This window comes from Lissotriton vulgaris, chromosome 5 (assembly GCF_964263255.1).
Source record: "Lissotriton vulgaris chromosome 5, aLisVul1.2, whole genome shotgun sequence".
NCBI classification, from domain to species: domain Eukaryota; kingdom Metazoa; phylum Chordata; class Amphibia; order Caudata; family Salamandridae; genus Lissotriton; species Lissotriton vulgaris.
The window spans coordinates 271,702,004-271,728,192 of NC_141693.1; the positions used below are offsets into that span (position 1 = coordinate 271,702,004).

Consider the following 26,189-nt stretch of genomic DNA (forward strand, 5'->3'; position numbering starts at 1 on the left):
ATTGAATCACTTGATCATTTACTTGGATTAATTCTCTGCGTGCATGATAGATATTTCATTTTTTTTTTTTGTTGTTCAACCAAGTGCCTGATCCATGCTGTTTGCTATGAAGTGACATTTGTTATTGGGGTTGGACACCACTATAATCTCATTGTGTTCTTCACAACTTTTTCAGTTCAAGAGTCTGTAGTCTCCGAGGAGATCATGCACAATCTGGATTTGTGCGAAGTCAGTGTTGTGGGAGAAGAGTTGAATCAGGAGCAGGAGAGCCTGGATGTGGACATGACCCAGCTTCAACAGAAGGGCATTGAGATGAGCAGTTCCAATCTTGGAATGATCATAAGTGGTAAGAAAAGGCAATCTCTTGTTGTTGGTGGTCCTAGCATTGGGTTGTCTCTCAGGGATTGTGGCTCATATATTAGAGCATTCTACAGGTCTGCCTGGTCCTTTATTGGTTTATTTAATGTGATTGGTGATTCATACATTAGTTCGCCCAGGTTTAGTGATCACTAAATGTTAAGGCACAGCTAAAATCTGGTGCTGCCTGCTTTAAGATATCTTTGTTAGTTGTCCCTGTATAGGGACATTTCCAGAGTTACATTGTGACGTCTCACGATTAAGCATTTCTGATTTTGGCCTCTCTCAGGACTATTAGTTCCTGAATTGGGCCATCATTAAGTGTTGGTGATTCTTATATCGGCGTGTGTGTGTCATGGATTAGGTATCTTCCAGGATTGTTTGTAGTTTAATGCATCCAACCATGTTAGTGGTTTACCAGAATTTTCTTTGACTTTTCAGGTGTAGACACCATGGCAAGTTATGAGGAAGTTCTGCACCTGATCCGGTATAGGAACTGGCATCCAGACTCCATGTTTGACAGAAAGTTTAAGCTGGTGTGCTCCGAGCTGAATGGGCGCTATGTTAGCAATGAGTTTAAGGTGGAGGTAAGCAATTAGAACTAATTTATATTTGCCTGAGCCTGTCTGAGCTACGATTTCAATGATAAAATGTGTTATTTGTAATGTCCTTGTAATTAGTAAGATATTATAGTCACATAAAACAGTTCTCAAGGCCTGGCCAGATTAGTGTGTGGAGGATGTTCATTTCACATACTCTTTGAGCAAGGGGAAAACTTTGACACCCAAAAGACTTGCGAATGGTCTTACCAGACTTTCAGTGGCTGCTTCTGTTTGTTCTCACTTCTCCAGGTTAATGTCATCCACACAGCGAGCCCGGAAGAGCAGCCGAATCATATTGTTGTACAGCCACAGTTTGTTAATCCAATGCACCATGCCTTTGTGGATCTTTCTGGGCACAACCTGGCCAGCCCTCACCCTGCGTCAGGTATGGGCAATATGGGACCACTTTGCTTGAAAATGCCTTAAGTGCTTAGCTAGATTTTATTTAACCAGGAATGTTAATGTTTTGTATATGTTTCTCTCTTTGCTTCCTTTGGTCATGTCCAATTTTGCTTCACCTGTAAAATGAAATGCCTGTTCTCCTCCAGCTTCCCATTTAAATGGAGTTGTAGCAAAAGCTATACAAGCTTTGTAGATTTAACCAAGCTGGCGCTGCAGACTACATCCAAAAGACCACCTGCATCTTCAAGATAGCAGTGAGCAAGACAATCTCCTTTTTACTTTGTGCCATTGAAAATGGAAAAACCTAACGCAACGATCTTCCAGAGATATGTATGGTTTTTGAGTCAGTAAAGTGTTCCCTACGGTGATAGATGGCACTCTTAAGGACGTGTGGTAATATTTCAGGCCAGGGCAAAAACGTACATTACGTCTACCATAAGAGTTGTGCACTGACTCAAGAATAACCATAATTCATTTTCAAATTTCTCCTCAGAGAGCCATCTATGGAGACTTGGTGCAATACATAATGGAACCCTAAAGTTCTAAACTCATCCAGTGCTCCAAAACCTGCTTCAAGTAGCAAGAAATAGCCTGCTCTCTATAGCCGTACCATTAATAAAATACCTCCCTTCTCCTAAATCTTTGTAGAGATTGGCCATCCTTTCTCTAATCTGCAAGTAGAAATCATTTAGTAAGATCCTTAAATAGCCCAATCAACAGTCCTTCAGAAAACCGATTGAGACTCACCAGTTGCTAATGACCACACAGCCAGACAATCAAAAACCTAATATGTTCCCTAACCTGTGTCACTACCTCTGCTTGTCTAAACACCCAATCCAGCTGAATCTCAAAATTCTACTAAGGAATGTTCCACCATCCACACACATCACTTTGTTGTAGACTACAGTAGCATCCTTAACTTTCACCATCTCAACTTTCAGAATTCAGTGTAATGTTTGCCAGTTATCCAGAAGTCTCCCCCTGCAGGATGCAACTGAAGGGATTGTCATTGTTTCTCACCTGACCTATTAGCCTTAATGAAACTACTTCAGACCTTTTTGTTCTCAGTATCTCAATGTAAAGGTTTAAAGAAAACCTCATAAGGCCAAAGGAAAATAAGTCCCAAACCATTTGCTCTACAACTTTGAGTTTTTCATATATTTACTAGCATTTGGTATTTTGTAGATTCCCTTGCCTAAATATCAAGAAGGAAAGTAATGCTAGTCAGGCCCCTGAACATGGCAGTGTTCATACACTCAAATAACATTGGAAACTGTCATAGTCTATTAGTAGTCCGTTCTCCAACCTAGTGATTTGAGTTCTGGCCATTCAGGTGTTTGGAACTCTGAGGCAGAACACCATAGAGACTGAGCCGCTTAGATTTTCTACCATAGTGAAGCGGACTACAAAAGAACCCTCAAAGCTCTTTTCTTCTCTGATCATTGTTTTTTTCCCCTTTTTTTCTTCTTTTTGCAGTCTGATGCTCAGGTGTTCCTGGGGAATCCTCTCACTTTTACTAACCGGAAAGTAACACAATTTTTTAGGACCAATTTTGTTTTTGGCGGATTGAGCCCTTGGAATCATTCAGAGACTTGACACCCCTTATACAGCAAAAGCCCCTTTGAAACGTGAGGCTGAGCAAATTTACCACAGTGACCCCCCACGATAAATGCCTACTGTACCTACATCAAGCTGACCATGTGACTAGAAACCCTGAAATCTGCCAAAAGTTAAGACACCATCTTAAAGGTGGACATGTGAGGACCTTGGGGCAAGGTCAACAAATAGTGCTCCAGCAGAAAGTGCCAAAAAGCACACATTTGAGCCAGTAGAAGCCTCAGTGACTCTGGTCAGCCCCCACCCCTAATTCCTTCAAGCCTGCTTCTGAGGGGGAGATTTCTAGTCTGTTTGGAAAGCTCACATCAAAGGCCTCAAATCTTTTACCAGCATCTCCACAGCATTCAATTTGAAAGGAACCTGCTAAGCAATCAACAGCAGTATTGATTTCAAGTACATCCTTGTAGTCACTAAATATAGTAAAGGCACTGAAGGCTCATGGATGACTACCGTCAACAACAGGAGGCATGCAGGCTTTGTCGCCCACAAAAACACCCTCATCATTGAAATTTTACCACTCACTGAAGGCCATACTGACAGTCTTGTCAATGACAGCTACACTGTTGGCAGAGACAATAGCATTTTCTTTCTCCACAACCTCATGGGCGCGGAAAACCCATTGCCTTGTTCCACTGTCAGTGACCCCACATACAAAATTTCTGTTGATGACTTAACTGTTGACAGGGCTGCCTGTGACATAATTATTGATGATTCCTATATGGCATTACACGTGGACTTTTATAGGTGTCCCTCAGAGTTCTCTTGCTTCAAGCCTATCCTTGGAGAAGTCCTTTTCCAGTAGACCCCGTGCAAACCCTAGCACAGGCTCTTTTGGAAGGCAGTAATATTGGTGGCCAGGAGAGTGACCATGAGGATTCCATCCTAGGATTTGAAAGTGACCAGGGCAATGCAGATCAGGATGATCAAGCAAAAAACCCTCAGAAACTTGATGTTTATTACATGTGCCACTGTAGATACACATGCTCTGCATTCTCCTTCAACAAAGTGTTTAGCTTGGACGTTGCAAGTTGTTTTTCTTCCAAGAAGCATTTCAAGCTACTGTGACTCCTCCCTCTGTGGAGAGTGTGCATGGGCTTGATTCATGTATATTACGTTTTTTTGTCCCCATCGGCTTTGGACGTGTACCAACTGTGCCCCAAAATACTACGGACGTCTCGTCCATCGTTTTGGAAGAACCGATTTGCTGACTGAATTTCTGTTCATTGACACACCCTGGAGACTGACACCAAGCGCCAGAGCCCCCACATTCTTCCGCTGCCACGTATCCCCTTCACTGGCCTTCGACATTGGAGAATCTGGAGCACCAGCAGCCTGCTGATAAAGCCCAAATGTCTTTGGCGAACAAGACACTTTCGACTGAGACATTATGCTTCCACCGTATTCTAACCCTACTGTTTCCAGCAGAGTCACCTGAGGGTTAACCATTCACTTTCTCTGACCCGGGCAGCCACTCTGCCCCTGCTGACCCACATGACAACCGTTTCGAGCCACGGCCTACTAATGGCACTTCAGGCAACTACAGCATCCTTCCCTTTGGTGATCCAGACCTCGATACCTACCCCATCAAGCCATCCCCCTCAAAACAATACCACAGCATACCATGAGGTGATCCAGTGAGCAGATACCTTTCACAAGGTGGACATTGAGATGCTCTTGAAGTCAAAGCAGATGGTGCAGTTCCTGCCCATGCTCAAGGGAGTGATTATGTCAACCCCAGAGGCATTTAAGGAGCTTTTCAAGGCACGGATAGTAACACCCAGGAAGTATTGGATCTCTCATAGCTTCAAATACTTGAATCTTTCCCCTTCGTCAAAGTTTGAATCCCATGGTACCATAATAAAGCTGAATGTATAATTATCATAGGCTTCAATGACAATAAAAAGTCAGTTTTATTGCCTGTCTGTGCTTTTTTTTTAAAAAGGACCATCCTTTAACTATAACCAATCAGGTGACACCACCCTCTAGAACTCTCCCAGCAGAGGCTGAGTCCCTCAGATTGTCTACTGCACGTCATGTGAAGGGAGACTCCCTGAGCTCTGCTACTTGGATCATCCAGGATTATATTTCATGTTTCTTTTCTCTGACCCAGGCACAAATATGTCAGAGGAGCAGAAAATAAGGTAAAGGACAACAAAATGTCTATCTTTTTCCTCAAAAACTCATGTTCAGAGAGATGAGGCAATATTGAACCTACAGAAACGTAAATCTGTCACTTCTGATGAGGACAGTGAGAATTCTGTCTCCAGGAGAGGTCAAACGAAGAGGTTGTGCCAAGGGTCTCCAGAATGCGCACAGAAAAGCCATAAAGACTTACCATGAGTCTTCATAAGGCACTTCTGACAGAGAAAATTTGAAATAATCTACCTCAGCGTCAGACCCTACAACTCCCTCTTCTGCCCTGTCACTACTTCATAACCTGTCAATGAGGCGTCTATGGTAAAACTGCCATTAAAATCATTGTTAACAGTTACGATCACAATGTCGACAACCACATTGACTATTACTGCCTCCCCTACGATGGCTAGGTCTAAGACTGCCTCAACTAACTTGTCTAGACTGTCGTCAAATGGCCTCATCAGCGGTCAAATATACCACTGGTGTCTACAATGGTTATCTACGGCAGCCTCATTTATGATGATAGTCTAAGACAGCCTTGTCTAATTCAGTAGTCTACGACTGCCATCTACAATGGTCATCTATGACGGCCTCGACTGAAACGGTTATCTATGACTGCCTCATCTAAGACTGTCGTCTATGACGGCCTCTTCTAAAACGATCTAGGACGATGGCCTATTCTCCAATAACCTTGTCTTTAATACCCTCATCTCCAATAACTTCACCTCCGACAAACATTGTCGACGTCAACCTAGTCGCCTAAGTCTGTCTCGTCGATGATGAGAGCACCCTAGCTGTGAACACGAAAAAAAGACGTAATCAAAAAAAAGTTATTGTCGGGAATTAAGGGGACTAATATGAGCATGTCTGCAACAGTCTGCGATATACAGAGAGACAATATGTGGAGCAATTTCACCATTTGGCTCCGCCTCCAACTACAGAGCATGGGTTGGTTCCATGTAGCACCAGTACTAGACCTACGAGGCATGTTACAGGATTACTTCACACCCTTTCCAGAGCCTGCAAGGTCGCATCTTGTTCAATACATCAGTATCCTCCGATGCTCCTTCCATCCCAAGAATGATCCCAGTGTCAAATATTACCATGCTTCCTGGGAAAGACCCGTTCACATCTGGTGATGATAGAGAAGGGCCTCAACCAGTGGATTCCCCACCAGATAGTTTTTGGTGGTTTCCATACCCTTAGGGAACGAGCAGGCTAATGCTTCCAGCATCCAATAGCAAACAAGCAGTCTGTTTGTTTTCTTTGAGTCTGACCAGCAAGGAGGCTTTCTCAACTATGTCCGGTGCTACTGTACGGTCTGACATATGTCCGGTACTACTGTACTGGCTGCCAATTCACTGGCTATACGTGGCAGTTATAACCACCAGATTTGGTCAGACATTGCCACATACATAGAATTTCTGCCAGAAGACAGCAATGAAAGAAACCAAAAAAAGATTCTGCAGGGGGGCAAAACTTTCCTCATTAAAAACATAGATTGCACCATAGATATAGCTATAATAGTATTCCCACAACTGGCCTGGTCAGTGGGCCTTAGACGCCAAGGTTGATTCAAGGGCCACAACATTTAGAACATGAGGTGCAAATATGTATATTTTACCATACGATGGCAACGTTCTGTTTGGCAAACACGTTGACAATGCCTTGAAAGCAGTCAAGACTGACTGATAACGCAAGATCTTTTAATACATTACAATTTCAAAAGAAACCTCCTTTAGAGGGACCAGCGAAAGACACTTATCCGTATCAATGAGGATACCAGAGGTACTAGACTTAACAACTATCTGAATAGCCCTTGGGCTAGCTTACCTACAGTGACAACGTTCTGGTGCTGCTTACTTCAGCCTGTGGTAGAAAAAATGCCAAACGTTTGTAATCTGTGGCAGAAAATAGCATTGGACAAATAATTCCTGGAACTCATCACATATGGTCAGAGGTTAGAGTTCACCCAGATTCCTTCCACCACTCCACCAAAACGAGGGCGCCCACCTCATCTCCATCTGCTTCGTAAGGAAGTGCTAGCTATGCTAACCAAGGGTTCCTCAGAAAAAAGCCCACATTCACAGCAATGAACGGGCTTCTTTTCTCGGTTTTTCCTCATAGATATGAAAACAGAGGAGTAGAGATCCATTATAGACCTCTGGAAATTAAACCAGTATTTCCGGAAACAATCCTTTTACGTGGTCACCTTCTCCATCACCACATGACCGCTCTGAATTTACAGGATTCTTGCTTTTGCATTCCCACCCATGCATCAAACTTCTCTCATTTTGCTTCGAATCAGCTTCCAACTTTTTTTAGCAACTGCCTAGCCCTTGCAGCAGCTTTTTTCTGGAAGGGCTGTCATCAGGCATTCCCCCTACCTCGACAACTGGTTGATAAAAGCACCAACGGCATTTCAAGCATCAAAGGCCACAGAGGATTACCTAAAGTTGTTTCACAATCTAAGTCTCCTTGTGAATTATCACAGATCAGCAAGAAGATACCATTTCTGGGTTGCAACACTAGACAGTGTCCAAGACAAAGACTTTCTATCCCAAGCCAAACAAAGAAGGCTCTAGGAACTGGCTCTCAAACTATCAAAAAGAAAAAATTCAGTATGTCTGTTCAATAAGCTTCTGGGCATCATGTCCTCTGCAGTCAATATGATCCCTCTTGCATGCCTGAAAATGAGAGCCTTATTGGAACAGCTACAAAAACAATAGATTCAAACAATAGAATTATTCAAAGGCCTGATTAACTTTGAACAGGTATGATGGACGCTTTAGCCTAGTGGTCCCAGACCTCCCACCTGTCAGAGGACCTCACGTGCCTACCTCCGATACTGCACTTTGTCACAACTACAGATGCCTCCCTGGAGAGCTGGGACGGTCATCTACAGAACCTGCAAATTCAAGGAAATTGGTCTCCACTCCAGAAGAGCATACATATCAATCGCCTGGTGCTCAAAGCCATATAACTTAGTCTCCAAGCTTTCCTGTCAATAATGGGGTTTTCAGTGTTCGTTTTCACAGTCAATACCACCCGCATGCAATACATGAACATACTAAGTGGCACAAGATCACTGGCGCTGTGCAAGGATGTCTGTAGCTGGTTAACACACACACAATAACTTTTTGGGTCGAACATTTCTGGGACCAGCAATCGCTTAGCAAACCTTCTAAGCAGAACTTAAAACAGGCTCCACGAATCAAGAGTTTGATCAGTCTGTTCTAAATATGATCTTCCCGTTTTGGGGCAAACCAGCTCTAAATCCCTTTGCAACAAACAAGAACCGCAAATGCCAATTCTATTCAAGTTGGCATCCACTACAAGTATTGTGAGGGAAGTCCTTTGGACAGATGGTCCAAGATCTACCAAGGGTTCTCAGCATGAGGAAAGTGGAGTGGTGTTGACTCATCATGATAGCTCCCAGGTGGCCCACTCAGCATTGGTTCACCAAGCTTCTCTTGTTATCGGAATACAACCACATTCACCTACTAACATCCTGTAAACTTTTGACGATAAACTAAGGCCAGGTCCTTCATCCTGACCTGATCTCTTTAGTCTTATGCACAAGGAAAGCGGAGCGGTGTCTTCTCATCTTGATAGCTCTCAGGGGCCCATGCAGCATTGGAAACAGCGGTAGAGGTGATATGATCTAATGACTTTTATAGTAACCATAGAGCATAATAGCAATAGTAAAACAAGGGTTGTAGGGGATGTCAAAGAGAGAAATAGATGCTCACAGTGAGGGTATTTGGATGCAACAATTATTTATTTATGAAAATCAAGGTATATACATTACAGAAATATTATGGTGCAACAAGTGTCCCCAGTGTATGTTTAAAGAACCAAAAGAACTATTGGGTGATTACTGGTGACAGTATTTACAAGGTTTCTGTGCAGTTTACAAGGAAAGCGACCATTCTGAATATATACAGGAGAGATGAACAGACACTTTACACAATCTTAAGTGCTGTTTACATGGTTCGTTTTCCTTATTTTATCGTCGACGGCGTTTCGACCTTGTGGTGAATGAAGGGTCTCATCAGGATAAGGAGTTGGGGACATCTAGGGGAATGAGGATTGGAATTGGTAGAATGAGGATTGGACCTGCGGGAATGCCTAGGCAACTTAAAGGAACCAGCTAAAAACGGGATAAGTACCTGCTTGATACAATGAAGGTCACTATTGGAGTGCTGGGGGAAACCGGTGTGTGAAGGTGAAATAAAATAACTCACAGTGAACCCGGCCGGGTTCTGGGTGTGCGATAATGATGGGGGGGAGGAAACATGAAGACTGAGGTTAAAAATGGTTCATGTACCATTCCAGTATTAGAGGTAGCCGCTGTCTGGTAAACTTACCACTAGTGCTTCTGACTTGCCAATTAATGTGGTCATGGTGATGGTGCGTTGGGGATCGGGCGCGATGTGTAAACAATGAGGGTAAATGATGGCCCCAAGTTGGGGCGATCGTTACCGAGGGTTATGCCTAAATGAAGGGGAGAGCTGGTTAGAGCATGCTTTCTCCGTGAGAAGACCGGTGTGCCGTTTTCTCAGTGTGTGGCTTACTGCAAGTAATTGCTTAGATGGCACGGAGCACTTTCCGAATGAATCAGTCAGCTCTGGCAGTGATAGCCGCGTTAGTCGGCGTCCTCGCTAGGGAACCGTATTAACGTTCGAGCGTGCGCAGGGAAAAATGGGGAAAAAAGGAGAGATCGATGTTGTCACGGTGGCGATACCAGATGAAGTGGATCTGGTTGGGGCTCGAGCTGGTGCGCCAGAGGGAAATGATGGTGTGTTGTCTGCAGGCGTTGGTACTTCTGTTCTAGTTCGGACTTTCTTCCCGAATCCAACATCACCAGCTGACCTGTCTATTCATTAACTATTTATGAAAAGATATCTAAAATTCTACTTACATTGCACTAAACAACTCATGAAAACTGACCAACGGTTGGACACACTCGTAAGGGCGCACCAGTCACAAAGGCAACCATTGCTCAATGAATTTCAGCTGCAATCCAGTTCTGCTACTCTAAGGCTGCAAAGCCCCTCACAGCGAAAACCAAGGCACTCTTACCTACAGCAGTTTCCACCTCACTACTTTGTTTGTTGAAGTGCCTCTCGAGGATATGTTGTGCTTCCACTTGAAAGAGTTTGTATATTTTCATGCTGCATTATTACCTGCAAGCGGCACAGCTCAGTGATGCAGGGGTTTGGCAGGTTTTACTCTACCATTTAAGTCAATAAGGAGAGCCTCTTTTGGTTCCATGTGTTTGCTTATTTATTTATGCGAATTTAGTGTCTGAAATATTAAAATGCATATGAATGTTGTGTATATATTTTCCACCCACCATTCGCGCTAATACTATAAAATATAGAAATACATTAACTGCTTGCTATTCTGATTCAAGCATATGAAGTATGAAAGATTCAATAGTGGAGAACAAAATAAGTTTCTTAGCTGTAACTGCAGTTCTCTAGTATTTGCATCTTTCTTAGATTCACATGCGACCCACCCTCCTCCTAGCTCGGGATTATTTGTTCCTACTTGTGCTTGAACATGTTAGGGGCTCAGCCTCTGTTGGGAGTGTTCTAGAGAGTGATGTTGCCTGATTGGTTATAGTTTAAGTTTGGTCCTTTTCAGAAAGGACAAGGGCTATTAAACTGACTTTTCATTGCCAATATAGCCTATAATAGTGATGCATACTGCTTTATTATGGTACCATGGGACTCCCAGTTCGAGGGGGAGAGATTGAAGCGTGTTAATCTATGAAAGATACCAATACTGGAGAACTGTTGTCACAGGTGAGTAACTTATTTTCATAAGCCCTCCCCCACTGGCTGTCGCCATCATGGGCCATGTCCCTGCTATTTCTTAGTAATACATACTGCCCTCAAGTATGCCTCTGCTCAGGTTACAGGCGATATTGCATTGTTTGACAAAGCAAGCAGAAAGGTCGACTCAGCAAGTAAAAGGGCAGCCGCAGTGATGGTTTTCCAACTTTATAGGGCTCATCTCCTGCTACAACAGTTCCCAGTGGTAGGAGATATAGGAGCTGGTTAAACATCTCCCTGAGGAGTTCAGAAAGAGTGGGTACGAGACAGTGTCCGCGGGCAAGATCCTCTCCATAGCGAATGCTTATTGTGCCCTAGATGTGGCGAACACAGCTTGCCGTGGGTAACACCAGCATCCACCTTAAATGTCACACCTAGTGCCAGATCTGTGGGTTTCTAACCGCATCTTCTCAGCCTCCCATTTGATGGGGAGCACCCATTTGTGTGCCACAGGTTTGAGATGCTGGAAAAGATCAAGAAAGACACGAATAGTGCAAAATTAATGGGTGCCTTTCAAATTCCAGATGCTAGAGGAATAGCTAAGGGCCCTTAACCCGACCTGCCACACTCTTATGTGAGGCATCATCAGTCCTTCCTCCAGAAGGCCAGAAAGGAGCTATATCAAAGGTGCCTATAGAAGCAATAACAATGAGGGTAGCGCTGGAGGAGTTTCCTGTGAAGAGGCCTAAACCTCTGAACACTGACTTGCCTAGTCTCTTCCCTCCCAAATCCCCTCTCCCCTACCCGTACCCCTAGATCGCCTGTCGGAGAGGAGACTGCAAGATTTCATCCCCTGCCTGGAGGAAATCTCCTCAGACCAGTGGCTTATCACAGTTATCACATCATGACCACTACCTAGAACGCCTCACAAACCCACAAACATCCCACTCTGTGCACTCCCTCAGAGAAGAACACTTCCACCTTCACCAGAAAGAGATGCAAGGTCTCCTCCTTAAGGGCACAATAGAAAGGGTTCCCCCTCTCCACTGGGTCAGGGTGTGTCTACTCTATTAACCTCATAAGTGCTGCGCCCAGTCCAACGGCCGACGGCATCACTACCTTGGGAGTGCTGCCGTCGGCCGTTGGACGTTCCAGCTGCACCTGCGCAATGGAACGTTCAGCACTGGAGCTGGACGTTCCATAGCAGCTAAGGTGTTAACGTCTTTTTTTCCAAGAAGGATAGCTCCCTCAGGCCCTTTAACAAATGCATCATGTTGGGGCATTTCCACATGACAGCCCTGGAGGACATCATTCCTCTGCTCAAACAAGGCAACTACATGACCACATTAGACCTCAAGGACACCTACCTAAGCAGTCCACCCACCCACTTGTGTGACCTCCGCGTTGGTGAAAAGTGGCTAGCACTACCAATTGTAAGTACTGCCTGTGGGGGTCACCACTGCCTCAAGGGTGACCACCAAGTGCCTGCTGGTTGTAGCTGCTCCTCTAAGGAGAGGCAGCACAAATTTGTTTGCTCATCTTGACCATTGGCTGATAAGAGTACTGACAGGAAGCAGTGCCTAGCTAAAGTTTCCTTTTCCACAGCCTGGAATTCCCATTAAGGGCACCAAGCCTCACCTTCAGCCCCTTCTGATCCAGCCCTTCCTGTGGTCCGTCCAAAAAGCTGTAACAGGCAAAGCAAAGAACAGTAATACGCCTCTTAGGTATTATGACCTTGTGCATCACCATAGGCCCACATCCAGTTGCAGATGTTGAATGAGTGCCTTTTGAACCAGTGGTCTTAAGTGGAAGGTCAGTTGGTGGATCTAGTGTTGGTGAATGCCAGCACCCATTGCTCACTTCAGTGGTAGAACAGCAACAGCCTCAGGCAGGGTGTGATCTTCTCAGACCCTGATACTCAGGTGACCATTACCACATGCACATCTCTCTAAGGCTGTGGGGAGGGGGCATAACTAGACAATATGATAGTACAGAACATGTGGCCCCTCAATACTAGGGCTGCCATATCTGTTACCTTTAGCTCCTGGTCATAGGCCTAGCTCCCAAAGACTTCTTTTATGTCATTTGGGGCAAAGTGGTTCAACTCAAAATTGACATGAACACCATGTATTATCTCTAGAAATAAAGTGGCAAACAACATCCCCTGCTGTCAGCACTAGGGCAGGAGATTTGTCAATAGGCTATCCACCCCTTCATGCAGCTTGTGGCAAAGTACCCCCTGGAGTGTATAACAAATGTATGGCCCTTCTCACCAGGACACTTCAAGAGGTCCACAAGCACCCATATTTCCACCTTTGGTGATTCCCACAGATGGGTCTATTCGCCATCCAGGGAAACACAAAGATGCCCAAACTTTGCTTCCAGGTACCCACACCCTGTGTCCATCAGTAGTGCTCTGTCAATGAACCGGTCAACGATGTTTGTCAATGCTTTTCCTTCTCTCCCACTCCTTTCATACATGTTAAGAAAGATGCAGCAGACATCACGCGCATGCATACTGGAGGCCCTCTCTTGGGTCAAACAGCCTTGGTACTCGATGATCCTTGAATTGTTTATCAGACCCCACAAGAAGCTTTCAACCAGGCAGCACCTTCTCAAGCAGAACCAAGGCCGGATCAGGTTCTCAGACCCTAGATAGATCAACCTAGCAATCTGGCATCCGAGTTCTTAGAGTTTGGCTATCTATCTCCTGTAGGAGTGCATGACTATTCTGCACAAACCCTGCAGCCCTACTACGCAGACTTGCTATGCTGCAAAGTGGAAAAAGTTTGTCCGCTATTGCATTCCCAAGCTACTGGCCCCTCTAAAGTCCAGTGTCCAGGACATCATTTATCTCTTGCATCTCAGACCACATCTGCACTTCCATACAGCTACATCTAGCCGCTATTGCAGTACACATGAAAACAGGGAACATTCTTCCTTGTTTAGAATTCAAGTGCTCAGTTAATTCATGTGGGTTTGAGGGAGGGGGAGGGGGGGGGGCTCAAAAGCATAATACCTCCCAGAGTAGCCCCCATGTGGAACCTTAATGTAGTCCTCTCCAGGCTCATGGGTCCACTCTATGAACCCTTGCACTGTTGCCTATTAAAATGCCTTTTGTGAAAGGCGGTACAAAAGGGGGTGGTGATGGATGCAATTTTTTTTGTGAAAGGCGGCTTTTCTGATAGCCGTCCCTTATATCAGATGCATCAGTGGTCTGCAAGAGCCTTACCTTCAGGTTCACAAGGACAGGGTTTCTGAAATAACTGATAGCGTGCCTCCCCAAGGTAGTAATCCCCTTTCCACCTCAATCAGACCTTAAAGCTTCCAGTATTCTTTCTGCAGCCAGGCTGTAACAGTGATTGCTTTTCATACCCTAGATTTTAAAAGGACTGTCTTGTAATATATTGACAGGACCAACCCTAGATGGATAGCTAAGTGCATCCAAACCTGTTATCGTAAAGCTAAAGAGCCCTATCTTTTCACCCCTTTCCTCCCTGGCATTAATGTACCTCTCGTTCCCGGAAGTGACAAGCCGAGCCACTTACAAGTACCACGCATGCATGTTAAAGTCTTTTCCTTTCTTTCTGTGCCTTCAGACATGGATCCAGAGCTTCTCCTTGGTCTTAAAGACCAATTTTTTGTCAAACGGTTACCGGTTTGCAAGGTTAAATGTCCGTCCCTAAGACAAAGGGTTTAAACTGTGTAACGACTGTCGCAAACAAATGTCTGTGACAGACCCTCACGAAGTGTGGCTTCGATGCCTGGGGTGAGAATGCGTCTCGAGGTCATGTCATGACTGCACCCAGTTGAACCTGAAGAGGCATACAGGACCTCAAGGCCAAACTTAGTCACCAGCGACTCCACAATACCACCAGTCGAAGGGAAGGTCCTGTTCCCGAAGTCGTCCCCGTAACGGATCATCTTGTGGTCGAAGTCTTTGGGTAAGTCCGAGAAAATGCTTACGTAGTCAAAGCAGGAAGTGGCCCCTTCCCTCCAATCTCGAACTGTAGAGAGAATGCTAGGGTGTCAATGTGCGTCCTCGTTTTGCTAGCAGCAGTGCTTAGTTTGATGGAGTTTTTTCTGGTGCTCGGCACCGGCACTTAATTGCCAACACTGGTACTTATGACAGTCTGCCGCATGGTGGTGCTGGTTGTTTTATTTAAAGATTAACACAACAGCTGTTGTTAGAAGCCATGCTGCACATTTTTGGCCCTTTACTGGCTCAATCTGGTGCATATTGGGGCCCAAGAATCCACAGGGGCCTTTAGTTGGCCTTCTGCTGGTGGGTCCACCCTCGGCACATTCTGTGCCCCTTGAACCCACAACCTGCTCAGCACTGACTGGTTCCGGTACCATCGCCTGCACCAGTTCCCTTCACATGGACACAAATGCCACCAACCGAGGGATTACAGCCCATTTTACTATCTGACTCCAAGTAGAATCTACCTCTACCAAGGCCTGGTAGACCTGGCTCTGACCAGCATGAAGCCAACGGGTAATTCTTAGGATTCTGACACTCTGCACTTACCATGTGGTAGAGCCCAAACTTTACACAATCTTTATGGCACTGGTTTGGACAATTATGATTATGATTGAAGGGATGGTTACAATATGATAAAAAAACTGGTATAAATAGCTGCCAGCGGACTGGATACTTCTCCAGATACTGGTCCATTGTCTCTTTTACATGGGATTAAAAGGAGCAGCATAACACTTAAAAACCCCATCGCCCTTTTTTTGTTTTTAACTGCTCAACAGCATCCGGTGAGAGCTGCTCAAGATCAATATTGATAATCACTATTAGTTGACTTTATAGTAAATAATTGGTCCATTTTGATATTGCATGTATTGAAAATATCCTTGATTTTGGTTCTACAAACGACAACCTGATACAACTTTCTTCTGATGATGTTCTCAGGACTCCGCTTAAGATACCTACAGGGTCATTCCTTCATTGACCTCTCTTTCTAATTGATACATTTGCCAGAAGAGTCCAAAGTTGGGGAGGACAATTTGAAAGACCTCTACATTGGGACCCTGCTCTTTTTCTTAAGTTTTAGCTGCATTGCAAGTTAGTTTGTAGCCACTTTAGTCAAAGAGACTAAAGCTACAGCAGACTTTAAAGGTAAGACAGATAGGTCTGGCATGATAGAGGTCCCTTCCTAGACAAAACGTACTCAAGACTAAAAGGTGGAGGGCAAAAGTGTTTCAAATGAAGAGGCCAAGACCTCCTCCACTATTATTGATCCCTTGATGGGGGTAGCAGCTGCCCATTTTTGCCAAGCACTCGGATACGCTGTTCTAAGACACAGTGGTTGGCTTCTCACCAGTTTCTTCACCTGGAAGTTCAAGCAAGGACTCGTATTATGTCTTTAGGACAGGCCCTTATTTGGCAAACATGGATTTGGCTTTCCTAAGTACAAAGGCTGACTCTGAGATGACAAAACCGCTCTGTGCAGTTTTCTTTATTTGTATCCAAGAATTAATTCTGTGTTGGTGATTCTCAACACTTGGTTTTGTCTATAGATACATTAATGTTTATAATGATCCACCCAAATTCATTGGCAATGCTAGTGGTCTTTGTAGAGACCTCAAATACCAAATTCTGATAGACATTTATAACTCCAGTTTCATCAACATTAGACTCGACATTTTAAGAAGCACCTCTGGGCGCTAGTAGGTGTTGTCGATTGGCTCTGCATTGGCGTAGTCCACATTGGAAGGGACATTGCGGTGCCCATGTAAGCGCCACCCAGGTGCACGGACATCAGTTCCTTTCTTTCCATGCCAACAGTGTGGATCCAGAGAGCTACCTCTGTTGTTTTTTTGACCAATGTATCAACCTTTATGTCAACAATTTTTGAGCTGCTACTTCCAGTGTGCTAGGGACATATCCCCTGCAAAACCTTCAGAGTTGAAACCTTACGGGAAATGTCAGACAGATGTCTGTTTCTGATCCCTCTTGGTCTTTCTCTGGTGCCGGTGGTCTGGCACTACCCAAAGGCCTGAATTGAGTTGAAGTTGATGCACCCCAAGGCGATTTTCAAGCGGGTGATAAACACAGTTTCCGTTCCTAGTGTAGATCCCTGTACCTTCTTGGACCCATTTTCACTGACGATGGTTTTCGTATTCTAAGACCTCTTCCCCCTAGTCGGTGAGTTAAAGAAGTTGATGCTGTGCTTCTAGGCCCTGCATGCCTCCTGTGGAGCCAGAGTCTGTGCCCGCTCCATGCAACCCTGAGTTCCCTTGAGCTGGATCGACACCCATCCAGCTACCAGAATTTTCTAACACCATGCACATCATCTTTGGGCCATAGACTGCATGTGGCACGTGTTTGGGCCCCACAGCGCCGCGAGGAGTTTAACTGAATTATCGTTATTGGCTTCCTCCATGACCCTGGACGCTGACTCAGGTGCCTTTTTTAACTACCTCAGTTCCAGTCCCCCCAGCGCCACTGGCGCCATTGGATGGCAAAACTGTACCCATTACGGACTCTGAGTCAACGCCTTACAGCGTCGACTCCAGCGCCATCCAGACCGTACCAACCTTTGGATTTGCCATCTTTGGACAGGTCCTCTATCCCAGAAGGGGATGATGAGGGAGAAAGGTATGGTCCTGTTGAGGAAGACCCTAACCAGGAATAAAACTGGTGTGAGGAGCTGGGTGATGCTAGCGGCCTGGACACCTCCCAAGACTCTGGTATGCTTTCCCCACTGGGCACTGTTTCGGAGGAAGGCACATCCTTCACTACATTGATGCGCAGGGCAGCGGAGGTCCTGGATGTGCAGCTGCCTGCGGTCGAGGTCAAGACCAACGTCTTGAGAGAGGTGCTTCTCCCAGGGGCGAACTCTTAAGACCCTCTGTTCCCCTTTAATAAGGCCTCACTGACGTTCTCCTGGGTGCCTTGGCTAAACCTTGCATGGGGGATCATGTGCAATGCATGGTTGCCTTTGTCCTGCCACAGGAGACCCGACCTCCCTTTCCCAGCATCCCTTCCTGTGAGCCTGGTGGTACAGGCCTCCGCAGCCAAAGTTATCCTAAATGCATTCCGTTCCACCCCACCATCCAAGAGGCTGAATACTTTAGTGAATTTTCTCTTCCGCCAGCTTAGCTTTGCGGTCGGAGAACAGCAAATGTCTCTTGGGTCTTTGCATTCTGGCACTCAGTTGTGCAGCTGCTCCCCGTGCTTCCTGAAGAGGGTTGCATCATCCTGAACCAAGCCTTGGTGCGTGGCCTGGACGCAGTGAGGTTAGTTATCCTGTGTGGGCTGGACACCATGGACTCTCCAGGCAGGATCATGGCCTCTACAGTGATGCACAGTCACCACACCTGATTGCTGTCATAGGGTTTTCTGGGGATGTGTAACCATCCCTGATTCATCTGGTGTTCTGTGCCGCCCACTCGTTTGGCAACAAAGCAATTGTATTTTTGAGCACTTTCAGAAAAGCTGAGACGCCTTCTCCTCACTTCCCGATCACAGTAACAGTACTGTTGCCCCTTGCGCAGCACCTATGGGTGTCCGCAACAGCCTTGATTCTACTCTCCAACCCCCCCACCCTTCCGACTGCAGCAGCTTCCAAACCACTTTAGCAAGCCCTCCCTCCATCGAGCACAGTCATCCTGTTGGCGGCAGCATCTGGCATCACCTGCCCCAATGGAGCAACATAACATTTGATAAGTGGATGATCAAAATAGTGCAGACAGGTTATGCCTGGCCATTTGTGGAAGAACTGCCCCCTTTGTCACCATGCTCTGAACGGCTGATAAACGACCATCTCTGTTTGCTCTGTTGGCTAAAGGTACCATCTAGAGGGTGTCTGCGCCAGAGGTAGGATGTGGTTGCTATTCCCAGTACTTTCTGCTGCCAAAAAACGATTGAGTACTTCGTCCTATACTAGAACTGCACCTCTCGACTCCTTTCTACGGAAAGAGAAATACAAGATGCTCAGATCTTGTCTGCCCTAGATCCAGGAGACTGGATGTTAGCGTTTGACTTGCAGGACGCTTATTTTCACAGCCCTGTCCTGAAAGCCCACAGGCATGACACACCTGACTCCGTGCCACACACTCCCTTTCATTAGAGTTAATCTGGATTCAGTGCGGTTCAGCTTCCTTTCGAAACAGAGATTCCAGGACATTCGGGCTGTGATCCTGATGTTTCAATCTCAGTCCTAGATTTCAGTGAGACAGACTCTTGGCTCCTGGGCATGATAGCCTCCTGCATTCTACTGGTGAAGCATGCCCTATGGCACTTGCGAGCTCTGCAGTGGGACCTCACGTCCCAGTGGGCTCAGCATCCGGGGAACCTCTCTGGCTGGTCCAGATTTCAATGCAGACTGAAAAAGATCTGCAGAGGTGGATAACCATCAGCGATTAGCCCAGCGACAGACCCCTCTCTGTTCCGCACCAGGAGCGGACCTTGATGACAAACGCATCACATGGTGCGGCCACCTGGGAGAGGTGGAGATCAGAGGACTCTGGTCTCTGGCAGAGTCGCAGTTCCTCATCAACATCCTGGAGCTGAGGGTGATTAGCTTGACATTGAGCAAGGTGGCCGGTTGCCTTGTCATCTTTACCATTAAACTTGCCTTTACTAGAAAGAACATGACTTTTCAGTCACCAACTCCTTTCTAGTCTTAATCTAAGCATGTGAATATCTGTAAGATACATGACATAGACTAACATTTTACCTCTAAGTACAGGTCCTTACTCTTAGTACAGGTTACAAATCCATATGCAGTTCTCCTCTTTAATGGGGCTTTACTGTGTAGGATAATCAGTTATGGTAACCTCCAGGGGGAATGGAGCTGAGAGCCTCTGCCTCATTGGCCACAATGTGGATAATACAATGAGGTGGATAAATCTGCATGTCATGCAGTGTTAAATTAGTGCCCTTGCAGTTAACATTTACGACAGAGGATTCCCAGCCTTATAGCTGAATAGTTCAACAATGTGAAACCTTGGCAGAACTATAATTACAGGTACATGACTTATTCTACTTCCACACAGCAAGGGACAGCTGAGACATGTACAGATTACACGGACTATCTAATTTTCTGTCATTTTGCAGGAACAATTGTATCTGTGATTTTCGCAATATTTTTTTTGTCTACAGCCATTCAGTACAAATATTTACAAAATGTCATATAGATGTCTGCTGCATCCTATATCCTAGTTTGAGATCTCCTGGCTTTCCCCTGTGTGCTGCCTTCTCTCTCACAGAAAGTTTTTCTGGCTCTGTCCTGTGCGAGCTATGCATTAACCATACTTTGTACTCTGTTTTTCCACAGTGGTACCCAGTGCAGCCACTATTGTCATTGTGGTTTGTGTCAGTTTTCTGGTATTTATGATCATTTTGGGTGTATTTCGTATTCGAGCGGCACATCAGAAATCCATCACCGACCAGGAAGGCGGCAAAGAGAATGAGATGGACTGGGATGATTCTGCGCTAACTATCACGGTCAACCCCATGGAGGTACAGTACAGCTCAAAAATGTCTGTGTACATAAGAACAAACTATGTAAAGGGTGGGTAAATGGACGGACAATACGAAGGTCCCATGAGCAACCATTTTGAATGGCTTGTGTGAATGGGTGGAACGTATGAAACTGCTGCAGGGGAAGCAGATAAAGCTACATTGTTGAAGTGCTGGTGGTTGTCTCAAGGAGCCAGTTGGCGAACCCATATGAGCCAGTCAATGCCATCAATCATAAGTTAATCAATTTTGCTCTCCCATGGGCCTTTTGCTACTATTACCATTAAGCAAACACAAGGAGATGATGGACGGAGCGCTGAAACATTTCAGTCACTCACCCCCAGTCACAGATCTGGGTTGAATCCATCATCGTTCTTTAGCTCACTTCGCCACCTCAGTTCAGATCTAGCTATATGCAAATCAGTCTTGACCCTCTTCCTTAGAGGAACAGTCCAGCCCGAACTGCCAAGCCAGGTCTTTCCAGAATCTGAAACAAGCATCCTGGGACCGGTTTCTGTGTAACACATCTGGGCATACCCTGCCAACTTGGGGCGAACAAAGCAAACACAAGGAGATTTCAGACACTCACCCTACAGGGTCAAGACTGATTTGCATGTAGCTGTGTCTGAACTGGGGTGGTGAAGTGAGCTAAAGAAAGATGATGGATTCCACCCAGATCTGTGACTGGGGGTGAGTGTTTGAAAAGTTTCAGCCTTCGGTGATCATCTCCTTGTGTTTGCTTTTTCGCCCTAAGCTGGCAGGTATGCCCATACGTGGGTCCCTTGCTCACTTTGCCACTGGATTCGAGCTAGCCTGGCTGATGAGTGCTGTTAGCCCGAAACCGGTCCCAGGATGCTTGTTTCCAGTCCAGGGAAGACGTGGCTTGGCAGTTCAGGCTGGACTGTTCACATGAGGCACAGGGTCAAGACTGATATGCATATAGTTGTGTCTGAACTGGGGTGGCGAAGTGAGCTAAAGAACAATGATGGACTGGGGGTGGGTGTCTGAAAAGTTTCAGCCCTCTGTCCATCATCTCCTTATGTTTGCTTTTTTGCCCTAAGGTGACAGGGTATGCCTGTACGTGGGTTCCTTGCTCACTTTGCCCCTGGATTCAAGCTAGCCTGGCTGATGAGGGCTGTTAGCCTGAAACCGGTCCCAAGATGCTTGTTTCCGGTCCAGGGAAGACATGGCTTGGCAGTTCGGGCTGGACCGTTTCCATGAGGGACAGAGTCAAGACTCATTTTCATATAGCTGTGTCTGAACTGGAGTCGCGAAGTGAGCTGAACAATAATGGATTCAACCCAGATCTGTGACTGGGGTTGAGTGTCTGAAAAGTTTCAGCCCTCCGTCCATCATCTCCTTGTGTTTGCTTTGTTCGCCCTACTATTAGCTTTAGCTATTTGGACAACACCGGTGTAATCGATGGAAATACTTGAACCATTTTGTATCACAGATAAGTACAGTGGGCACACTCTTTTCAATCATTTTCCTAGATTGTCGCTGTTACAATATCAGTAAACCAAGTCATGGTGTTTGAATGTCAATTACACTCAGTGCCTAATGCATAAAAGAATAAGTGCCAGGATCTAGAGTTTTTCTCAGAAGCCCATCACTTTTGCTGATAAATGTCAGGGTTGCCAGATTTCAAGGCTGTCTAGTATTATGCCTATATCTTGCCTGTTTCATCCACCATCATATACTCCCTGCCCTTTTAACACACTGTAGGTAATTTTTCATTCCTTATTTCTGCCTTTGACACTGGTTTCCTTTATTTCTCTCCCACCTTCTTTCTCCCTTTTTGGCCTTTCTGTCTCTTGCTCTGAGTCATGGTTCATGGTCTGAGAGTAAAAAATAAGCCCTAGTTCCTAACAATGAGTGCCAGTGGGCACCACCTCAATCAACTAGTGAATGTAGGCACTGATAAAACAGCTGTGTGAGATTTTCTCCCTGTGCTCAGCAATGGTTTCTTTCCCGTCCCTTTCTTGTGGTAATTCCTTCCTAATTTTTTGCTGCATAGCACTGCACTTAGCCCCTGCCTTTCTGATCCCATTGCCGTCTTGTGTTCCTTATGACTGTGCCCTTCATTTCGCCCCCGTTTTGTTTGAATCGGTGGGCTACTATTTAACTCTAGCCTTATTGTGTCCTTGTTACAGATTTGCAAAGCAAAACTCTGTTCACCATTCCTCTTGTCGATTATGGTGCTTCCCCTCCCATTACTTTTGCCTAATCGGATATCTATAAACCTCTGTTCACTTTCATATTCATGATTTAAAAATTTAAAAAAATCTCCCCACAAGCTAAACGTTGTGCTTGCATTTGGAACCGCATGGCTTAACTATGGTCTGTCAACCTGTGTTCAGGTGATTGTTCAGTCCAATTCCTGATTCCTTCACCATGCTGAGCCTCTGCTCAAGACACTATTTCTAAACTTATCTTGGGTAAAAAAAAAAATACATAGGTTTTCTTAATACCCATGTGAGCTGTAGATGACATGCTTTGCATACTCCTGCCATCTGTGGATGGAACGGACTCAAATCAAATTTTGTCTTCAGTACCACTCGAAGTATCCGCACACCGACTCACACAAAGTGTATAACTTGTGCTAATCTCCGAAGCACAACGAACAGGACTGTGACGTGTGCTGATTGTTTCGATCAAAGAAAACGCCCTGCGATAGTCTGGCTTACCGCCGTGAAATGCAAAGCCAAAACATCTAATTCATGCTGGACATCTTTGGTGAAAGATCCGAGCAAGATGAATTCGATGCACAAGGAGCTGAAGAAGAACAGGATGTATCTTTTCTGGAATCGGACTCCGATATTGAAGACGACATACTGCAAGGTCAACGTCCTGTGAGTACCGAATACCCCTTGCCCCAAAATCCAACACCGACCAAGCTAAAGACTTCGGTTCCACCCCCGCCTTCGGGCCACGGTCGGCACAGAGAAGATGTTTCTGACGTCCCGCCTTCTGGCTCGGCACTGAAACACGTCACTAAGCCTTCCGGCTCTGGATCGAGTGAGGCACCAAGCCAAAACCTTCAGGCTCAGAGCCGAAAACTGCTTTGGAGCTGAAACCCTTGACACCAAAATTAAAGACTGCTTCAGAACCGAAATCCCACCCCAGCACCGAAGTCCTCGGTGCCGAAACCGTAAACATTTTCTCCGAAGCTGCAGGATCAGTTTTCCGACATCCCACCACCCAAAACAAAAGGAACTTTGTATTAATCCCGGCACAGGACATGTTCTTATTAAACCTCCTCAGAAATACAAACCTGAGCCAGAGGATAAACATTATCACATTACTTTGAGGAGGAAGAATGTCTGTTCTAACCCCTCTCATCCTTCTCGTCCTCCTCCACCACCATGACATAACATGTGTATTTGTAACCTGCACATTCACCCCTGACTGGGCATCTTGGCGCTGAATAGCCGATGTTTGTTTATTCACCTACACCACCTTCCCCACCATTAGAACATTTACTTATTACACCAACTAACTCCTCCACCACAACCTGAGGAGGACGATCATGGTGGGGATAATCTTTTACCAGTAGATCTCTGTTAAGACTACAAAACTGATTCACTCACAGACAATGAGCCAGACCTTTACCCTGCAAAGCCCTCCCCTCCTGAAGACAATGTAGGATATCTCTAATTACTTGCTAGAGCTGCAGATTATCACAGGGTACAATTACACAAGGACTCCATAGAGGAAGAGTTCATGTTTGAAACACTCTGTAACACTCAAAGGTCTAGTCAGACTCTCCGTAAGCTCAAAGGCATGATGAGACATGCCGATGATATATTCAAAGACCCTGTTCGGGCTTGTATTCTCAGCCCCAGAAGAGACAAAAATAAGCCTGCTCTGTCTGATACAGTGGGAAACATCCTTAACAACGCAACTTTTACCACGCAGTGCTTTTACATCGCAACTTTTACAACGCAAACCTTTACAACGCATTGCGCTGGGGACGCTCTGGGATAGGGAATAGATTTAATTTACTATCCGACACCTTCCCTACTGTCCACGGGGACTGGAGTTGGAATAGTAAATTAAACTATTCACTATCCAGCACCCCTCAACACTATGCGTTGTAAAGGCATGCGTTGTAAAAGTTGCGATGTAAAAGCATGCGATGTAAAAGCATGCGTTGTGATGTCATACATCCGATACAGCTTTTATTAAAGGGCATTTACCACTAGACTCTTTGGTAGTCTATAATGCCTGTAAACAGGCCAGTTCACAAACTTCGGGGGAATCCTCCAGATAGTCAAAATTATCAGATGCCTTTGGTAAGAGTAGCTGCCCAAGCAGCGAATCATTGGCTCATTGCCAACACTCTGGCCCTACTAGCCAGGTATGATGGAGCACACTGGAAAGAAATGGAGCAATTGCTCCAATGTCTCGCAGATGAGAACTAGGCTAAAGCTCAAGATTTAGTGCAAGAAGGAAAGCTCATCTCCAATTCCTCTATTAGGTGTGCTTTAGATGCTGCTGACACCGCAGCTAGAGAGATCAACACTAGTGTGTTACTGAGGAGGCACGCATGGTTGAGGATTTCTGGTTTCAAACCTGAAGTCCAACAATCCATTTTAAATACTCCATTTGACAAAGAGCATCTCTTCGGGCCCGAAGTAGAAAAGTCATTGGAGAAAATGAAGAACAATACGGAAGTGTCTAAGTCAATGGGAGCCCTACAGTCTCCTTCTAATTGTGGCTCATTCTATTGTACGGGTCCAAGACCACGTCCTCTCAATACTGCTGCCTCCTACAAAGGCAACAATCAATCCTCCTCCTCCTCAAGAGGCTTTAGATGAGTGTACAGAAGTAACAGGGGCAAAGGTTCCACACAACATAATTCCCCCTCCCCAAACAAGCAATGACTTACCTACACTTCCCCCTGATCATGTAACACCTGTCGGGCCGTCTTCTACAATTCCTCCTGATTTGGCAATGCAAAACCACAGAAAAATGGGTGTTAGGAATTATCCAACATGGTTATTGCGTGAAGCTTACCAACAATCCTCCAAACATTCCACCCGCTCTCACAAAATGTCACCAGATCATTTACACCTGCTCAAACAGGAAGTCTAGATTCTCCTGCTAAAAGGAGCCATAGAACCTGTACCGTTACAATATCAAGGGTCAGGCATGTACTCCCTGTATTTTCTAATTCCCCATAAGGACAGCTCCTTGAAACCTAATCTGGACCACAGGGAACTAAATCACTACTTACTGTCAAAGCATTTCCACATGGCGACACTCCAACAAGTGCTTCTACTTCTACAGCAGGGCGTCTTTGTCTACACTAGACTTAAAAGATGCATATTTCCACAATCCAATTCATCCCGTTAATTGCAAATACCTCAGATTAACGAAAGCGGGTCATAATTACTAATTCAAAGTACTACCGTTTGGAGTCACCACTGCTCCCAGGGTATTTACCAAATGCCTAGCAGTAGTCGCAGCTCATCATAGAAGACAGCACATCCCTGAACGACTGCCTCATCAAAGCCCGTAATTACCAAAAGTGTCTCCAACACACTCAAGTCACGATTCACTTTCTACACTAACTAGGGTTTACAGGGAACGCGGTGAAGTCTCATCTACAGCCTTCCAACACACAAACCTATCTGGGAGCCACCATAGACACTCCAGGAGCTCTAGCATCTCGCAGTGCAGCTAGAATTCTCAGTATTCAGTCCCTTCTCATTCAGTTTCAGCCCAAACAATCATTACCAGCAAGAGTATTCATGCAACTGCTAGGAATGATGGCGTCTTGCATCGTAAGTGTTCCCCTCGCAAGACTTC

At 45.5% G+C, this 26,189-nt stretch overlaps 1 protein-coding gene across 4 annotated transcripts in view; it reads left to right on the forward strand.

The window, feature by feature from the left end:
- CLSTN1 (calsyntenin 1) overlaps nucleotides 1-26,189 on the forward strand; it is a 353,579-nt gene that overhangs the window by 289,961 nt on the left and 37,429 nt on the right. For all 4 annotated transcript variants that reach the window (XM_086921388.1, XM_086921386.1, XM_086921385.1 and 1 more), the window contains 4 exons: nucleotides 176-346; nucleotides 799-944; nucleotides 1,209-1,344; nucleotides 20,191-20,375. In XM_086921388.1, coding sequence (XP_086777514.1) covers nucleotides 176-346; nucleotides 799-944; nucleotides 1,209-1,344; nucleotides 20,191-20,375 — 638 coding nt within the window. The remainder of the gene's footprint in view (nucleotides 1-175; nucleotides 347-798; nucleotides 945-1,208; nucleotides 1,345-20,190; nucleotides 20,376-26,189) is intronic.